The following is a 7,432-nucleotide window of genomic DNA, read 5'->3' as shown; positions in this document are numbered from 1 at the left end:
GCAGCTGTTAATACCATTTTATGTCTTTTTTATGACTCGGCCGGGGTTCTAACCCGCATCCGAGGCGGACGCTCTAAGCACTAAGGCCACCGGAGCGGTCCACGAGAAAAGGATATATTCGTGTACATTATGGGATATACAAATTCATGCTGCTATTCAGGCACGTGTGAAATTTAACCCTCTGCATAATTAACATTTTCTACGTTAATAAAATATAAATGTATTTGATTTATCCATATCACTTTATTCAAGATATGCTTACAAGCAAGATACAAAAACGCTCCAAGAAAACAACAATACTTCAATTTATGAGAAATAAGAAATACTGCTATCAATGTCAAAACACACACACAACATATAAACCCATCTAGGTCACAACCTGTTTCTAAGTACTTCCCCGATTCTCTGACTAAATGACTGCTATACTTGCAAAGTTGTAGTTGTGACCAACTTAGATTTACATGTCATATGCGAAGACCGTCTTTTCTCAGAGTAAATTAACTCGTTACATGTTAACACTGATGTCTGACAACATTTCATCTTCGTTATGGATCAATTGACCGTTTCATATATATATATATTTGCTACAAAAAGGTGTTGGATATCACCTTGACCTTACATGTCTATCCATATTGAGTGTCTTCTGCACTTCCTTGAATATACCCCTTTAAACACCATACTCGGCCACCAGTAGGCAGAGTTATCTCTCTTCCTTTAGCTACTTGGAAAGAGTCAATGTGATATTAGGAAACCTTGCATGAATCCCAATGAAGCACGTTGTTCACCTAGTCCCATCTCCCTCGTGATGAGTATGATTTAACCCCAATGTAGAGGTAACAACTGTACAGCAGATAATACTGGTATTTTTTCAACCTGAAAAGATGAGAACAAAATTGTCAAACTAACTGGCACAAGAAGGGACTATTATTATATTTGCACTTTATTTAACGAGGCAGTGCATATGGCAATAGGTCAGTCTTCCCTGTAGGCCTTAATATATTGACATAAAATATCTTCAGAACAGTAAACAAGTGGTATCATAGAAAAGTAAATAAGGCATATGATTTAAGTTATTTCTCTTGCGCATTATTTCGTCACAGTTTCTTGTTTAGGTTTAATTGAAGCCGTCTTCTTTGTTTTGAAATAATAACAACAGCTCTATAAATAATAACTTAAAATGTACCTTTAACGAACCCACTGTTATAACGTATTTTTCAGTCTGGTGGAAGTTCGATCACTTGGTGAGGCAAAATATACTCCATGAATGCGTAGCTTTCCTCGTCTTTATCCCGTTCGTCTTTCGGTGGATATGTCACTAGGACACAGCTGCAGTCCACACTGGCTGTTGTCACTGGCATGGCATTTTTGCTTTTCTGATGCATTTTCTTTTCCCCAGAATTCAATATAGCTGACAATTTTTCAACGCTGTCCACCTGTAATCATGAAATCATTTGAATGAGAATCTTTTGTAATCACGTGTATCTGAAACATAAGAATTGTTATATATAGTAAACAACATGCTGACTTGGAGAGCACAAACAGCTTGGCTTTACACTGTTGTTCAATTGTTGTTATCGCATTATAAACAAAACAGCAATACCATGTATAGAATATATTATTTTGTTAAAAAGAAACATTCTTTACTTCTGGTCGGAGAATAATGATTCTTTATTTTGTTGATTGTATTTGTTTTCTTTACTTCTTTTCTTCTTTTCTTCTTACATACCAAATTAACTTTTATAACTATAGCATCTGGTGGTCCTTTATCATGACAATATCAGAAAACTATTTCCCATCTTTACAACAATAGCGGGTATAAATATAACAAGGTCCTTGCCTTCAGCAGCTGTATCTCGTTTTCCCAGCAGTAGGCTTCAATCAGTTTGTGTTGAATGTGGATCGCAACGTCCATGGATGATGTAACTGGCAAAATACACAGTCTTACTTTGTCAGAATCCCTGAAAACCGAAGACAATCTCGATCAGTCAGTGAGATATTGCTAAGAAGAAAAACTGAATATGTTATGGATGTATGGTACTATAACATTACGTTACTGAAAAGAATGCAGAATAAAACTTAATTGTCTATTTTCATCAGAAATGGTTATACCAACTTAATATCTATACCGCTTCCCCTCCCCCCAATTATTATTGGATATTCTAGAATCAAGAATTTGTCACGGTATCAAGGCAGTAACCATTTCAAGGTTTTACTCGCGGTTTTTACCACTAAGATTCTAAACAGTCAAGTATCTAGTTTTAAAAATAAGACCTATGTAGTGCAGTGTAAAATGTTAGTTGACGTACTTACATTCGGAAAACATTTGCACATTCAAATATTCCACTGGTTAACCTTCCCTCGGACATAGCCTTCAGCAATACCTCCCGCAGAAACTCTGCAGTTTTTACGTTCGTTGTATCTCTGTAATAAAAACCCAGTAGTAGTGATTAAGAACAATGAATCACATTGTAAAAACATCAAATTAAACAGGTGCTCTTACTTGCTGAAAGGTATTTCATAGTACACATTTTCTTGTGAACAGAAAATGTGTCATAGAAAGACGCAGCCACATGGCAATATTTCTTTTATCGGTGCGTGTCACTTCACGTGTCCCAGTCGAAATTCTTCGAAAACGCATAGGATGGCAGATGTACAGAGTTTTTTTACATGAAGATTTGACAAATGTCGATATTTTAAATCATGCATTGTTTTATGAGATATAAGTGTCGTTCACTGCTGGTTCAGTCCTGTTTCACAATGATCATCCTATTGCAGACGCAAGTATTATATTTTCTCAGAGATAGTGTCAAATACAACGTTTGTGTATTTTAAAAATTTTGAGTCATTGTTTATCAGATCACTCAGAAAAAAATCTTCATTACTTTTTTTATGAAAATAATTTTACTTTATCTGTCATAGCACAGGTTATATTAGACACTGCAGACGAGCTGCATAGAAATAAATATGACGAATATAAATCGTTATTAGAACAGTTATCCTGACCTAATACACCTAAACTTTAGTGTTAAAACCAAACTTACATATCGGTTTTCTGCACTGTTTCCTCCACAACATCTTGTAACGTCATTTTGCTGGTAATAATTCCTGTGTGAAAGAGTAATCCGACAGAGGAATAATCAGTACAATAGTTAATCGGCATTTACGTGTTAACTGTTCGCTATCGAGCAACGGAATGCAAACTATGAAGACCATCGAAAACTTGTTTACTGGTCGAGGGCCTTTCCCAGGACACCTCACCTGATTGGCTGTCAGCCGAGGGAATGGATTTTCCTTCTGTAGCAAAGAAAGCATGGAACTTTGCGATATTTTATTAACTCGCTTTGTACAAAAGTAGCTAAAATAAATAAAAGTCGATAAGCATTCAAAACTGTGAAGGTTTGTTTAATGATATATACAAAATTATTTGACCGATTTTTGATGATAATCTAAATTCTCCTTTCCATTCAGTAGTCACGTGGTATCATGTGATACCAAGGGAATCTCCGTCCAAACTTGTAGCAAACAATTCTTGATATTGCATAATCATTTGCTGAGTCAGACGGTGAAGTTTCGTCCCTGTTTGAACCGACACATCAGCCGTGGATTCCATTGTAAATGAAAATCTTGGCATGATTTAATTAGCTTGGCATTGGCGAAAGCAAGTTCAGTTATTATCTTATCATTTTCGACACAGTTTTACTGCAGTCTATTCTTGGAAGAACAATCTTTTTTCGACTTGCAAAATCAAAGTATCTGCAGAGTACGCGAACTTGACAATTTTTAGATGTAGGTTTTCACCGTTTATCTATAAATAGCCATGACATCTCATGTATCGTGGCTTGTCCAGCGTGTTCCATTTAGCTTTAGTGTTGTTATTGTGTTATGATTTGGATATTAAACGAAGCTTTAACAATTTTTAAGTCATATCGCTACGATGTCTACAATGTGGCAGTTTATAGTGATATCTAGCACTGGGGCATCATGCCGCAGACATGTAGCATGATGTCCCACCCAGTCATATTATCCTGACACCAGGCCGACCAGTCCTAACACTAACCTCTTAATGCTGAGCGCCTAGCGAGGCAGCTGTTAGTACCATTTTTATAAGTATTTGGTGTGACTCGGCCGGGGTTCGAACCAAATCCTTTCTTTTGGATGTTAATAAACTGAAACATGTAAGCAAAGTAATACAGTATCCAAGGTCTAGTCTTCTTTGAAAAGTAATACAGTATCCAAGGTCTAGTCTTCTTTGAAAAGTAATATAACATTTTAGATTCCTTTTTTTACCGCCCTGGTCGAAATTCTTAAAGCCAGGAGCAATTTCTAATGTATTATCAACCGTCCAAAGATCACAACAAATATATTTAAAGTATTTTTGATCACAGGAATCACTGATTCCTGTCTACTTAATGGTTTTATTGCATTGCATAATATGGCAAAACGAGAGAGAGAGAGAGAGAGAGAGAGAGAGAGAGAAAGAGAGAGCAGCAACAACAATAACTGCTACTGCACGTACTTCAGTGGCAATTTTTGTTGTTCCTAATAATTTACTACTTTCACTTCAACTGTTCTTGATATTGTCAAAAACGATAGCTACCATAATGTATGTTTCTTATCAACATGAGTATGTCTGCAGGGCCCACAAGAGGGGAGAGTGACCGGGGATAAGCGTAAGAGGACCTCGGGCCGAATAACATATCTAAATATCTAATTTTATAAAAGAAAATTTTTGTTTGAACTAGGAGAGGCCCGGGTGTTTCTTAGCCCAGGGCCCGTGATCGCTCTCTACCGCCCTGTATACATGACAGAGTCGACATAATTGCTTCATTTTATACAAATGGGTTCAAATATATGTCGCAATTAGCTCGTCACCAACAACAATAGTATTCAAAATGTGATGATGCTTACAAAGGTAATTTATTTTGACGACAAATGATGATTATATCGAGTTGTCTCCCTCCTTACAAGCCTAACTTAGACATAACTGAAGATGGAACTTTGTGCGCGAGTGGGAGCACACACACGCACACCTATATTAAGAACCCATCGTTGGGAAGCGAAAATAATTCATTTTAAGACAGCCGGTTACTAAAGGGATGGTAATTGTTTTTATCAATAATCCTGTTAAAGAGTCCTTCAAAAAATAGTTTTATCAAGGGAGACAATTGTGTATAGACTTTAAAAAGCAGGCTTTACTTAATTTCTTGTCACCAAGAAGACAAAAATTTCTATATCAATTAAATGTTATATATGCTATAAAAAAATTAACTTTCTTTCATTAAAAAGCCCCAAAAACTTAAAAGTATGCCAGAATACTGTTCCTGAAGACGATGATTAAAATTACACTTTAATATAATTCACTTGAGAGTCGTATATATCTTTATAATTAGCTTAATGCCACAATACGTCTCTGTCCCATGTCTAATGGGATAATACTTCCTTATCCCATGCTTATTGCCATGATAAATGTATATCCCATGCTTAATGCCATAATACGTCTTTATCCAATGTTTAATGCCATAATACATCTTTATCCCACGCTTAATGTCATAATACGTCTTTATCCCATGCTTAATGCTATACTGCGTATCTATCCCATGCTTATTACCATTATACATGTATATCCCATGTTTAATCCCTTAATACATCTTTATCACATGTTTAATATCATAATAAGTCTGTATTCCATGTATAATGCCGTATTACATCTTTATCCCATGCTTAATGCCATAATATATCTTTACCAAACGCTAATACCACAATACATCTTTGTCCCTCGATTATTGCCACAATTCATCTTTATCCCGCTCCTAATGCCACAATACAGATTTATCCCACGCCTAATGCCACAATGCTTATTTATCCTACGCTTAATGGCACAATACATGGTTACTTCTAGTTTAATGCCGCAATACATCTTTATCCCAGCCTAAATGTAACATTACGTCTTTACCACTAGCTTAATGTCATAATAACTATCCCCGTAACTTAGATCCGCAATACATCTTTATGCCACGTTTAATGCCGCAATACATCTTTATCCCTACCTTAATGTAACATTACGTCTTTACCACTAGCTTAATGTCATAATAACTATCACCTTAACTTAATTCCGCAATACATCTTTATGCCACGTTTAATGCCACAATACATCTGAATGGGTTTCTTGCCATCAAGACCTGCTCCAGTTTTTCCGTGTCGTTACAGTCTCACTCCTTCCTTTCATTAGATGTTTTCTTGTGTTGGTCGCTAGTTTGGAAGATTGATGCTGCAAATGCTTTCAGAGCTTGGTTGATTTCATTGATTTTAATGTTATGCATCAGCCCTTGCTTAATTAACTTTTCATTTGAAATGCCTCTCAAAAATCTCTCACTACGTCATACATCAAGATGTCTTTTCATAAAGGCTTCATAACAATGTGTTTTTTTTTTTTTTTTTGTTTTTTTTTTTGTTTCAAGAGTTTTCATTCCTTAAAGATAGACATGAACTGTCTTTGCATAAAGATTATTCCTTGCTGCATCAAAATAAGAGACCATCTGCCTCATGGAAGAGAGATGGAGATTCAAGTTGGCAGTTCTTCCTACTCTTATTCTACTCTTTAGAATGTCAATCATGTCCATGTACAGCATCCATAACAGGCTTTCTCTGTACTCCAATCATGTCCATGTACAGCATCCATAATAGGCTTTCTTTGTACTCTCCAACTTGCTTGATATAGCTAGGATTGTTTCCACATCTTCTTCACAAATATCAGAGCCTTATATTACACTTGGATATATGTTTGTGGCTTCACAAATCAAAGCGTTGATGTTCTTTTCTTCCGATAAAAACTGAGTGTCATCTGATGTCACTATTCCTCATTAAAGGGATCGCAGTTCTCCCCTTCAGACACTTCTGTAAACTTCCAAGGTGTTAATTTGGAGACGTTACCCAAACACACTGTTCAAAAATCATTTCTTATTGCATTTGTTTTACCCAGAAAGCATATTCCTTGACTAATATTGTAACGATGCATCTTATCCTCTCTTTTGTGCTAACTGGCCCTGGATACTGGTGCACATGGTTGTTTCTATGCTGTGGAATGGTATCCATTATCAATTGTAATAAGCATAATTGAACACAGTAAAGATGTACAATCTGCACTTTCCTCTCTTGTTTCAAACACAGGTACGAGTTATTTTATTTACTATGTATAGGACTTACAAATACTTTTTCAATATGTATTTTGATCAACATTTGCGTTGGTAAATTATGACAGAATATTATTTTACCTCACGTGATATCTTACATCTGCTTAAAAGTGTTTGGACGAGATACATTCGTGCTGGTCAATAGTGCTAGTCATCAAATTTGCAATTTTTTTCCAATATTTTTATACTCAAAATTTTGAAGAAAGGCGGGAGGGGAGGGCGATAACATTTTCCAAACTATT

General features: G+C 35.8%; 1 protein-coding gene across 1 annotated transcript; it reads right to left on the bottom strand.

Moving 5' to 3' along the window:
- Positions 1–223: 223 nt before the first annotated feature.
- LOC149807608 (growth arrest and DNA damage-inducible protein GADD45 gamma-like) lies at positions 224–4,202 on the bottom strand. The gene is made up of 5 exons (XM_089968785.1): positions 3,042–4,202; positions 2,311–2,421; positions 1,838–1,958; positions 1,184–1,433; positions 224–873 (listed from the first exon to the last, which is right to left on the bottom strand). Exons 1-4 carry the CDS (start codon positions 3,158–3,160, stop codon positions 1,215–1,217), a joined length of 570 nt encoding a protein of 189 aa, XP_089824911.1. The 5' UTR covers positions 3,161–4,202; the 3' UTR covers positions 224–873; positions 1,184–1,214.
- Between the last annotated feature and the right edge of the window lie 3,230 nt (positions 4,203–7,432).

Source organism: Sinohyriopsis cumingii, chromosome 1, assembly GCF_028554795.1.
Source record: "Sinohyriopsis cumingii isolate HCF-2022 chromosome 1, ASM2855479v2, whole genome shotgun sequence".
Taxonomy (NCBI): domain Eukaryota; kingdom Metazoa; phylum Mollusca; class Bivalvia; order Unionida; family Unionidae; genus Sinohyriopsis; species Sinohyriopsis cumingii.
The sequence above is the reverse complement of the archived record's forward strand: the minus strand, read 5'-3'. Positions and strand labels throughout refer to the sequence as shown.

Bases quoted from the DNA above. Each gene is read 5' to 3' on its own strand.
- LOC149807608 (XM_089968785.1), bottom strand. From the start codon at position 3,160: ATGCCGATTAACTATTGTACTGATTATTCCTCTGTCGGATTACTCTTT. The intron at 2,422-3,041 runs GTAAGTTTGGTT...TTTTTATTACAG, and splicing joins ACAGTGCAGAAAACCGATAT to AGATACAACGAACGTAAAAA. The intron at 1,959-2,310 runs GTAAGTACGTCA...TTCGGTTTTCAG, and splicing joins TGTGCAAATGTTTTCCGAAT to GGATTCTGACAAAGTAAGAC.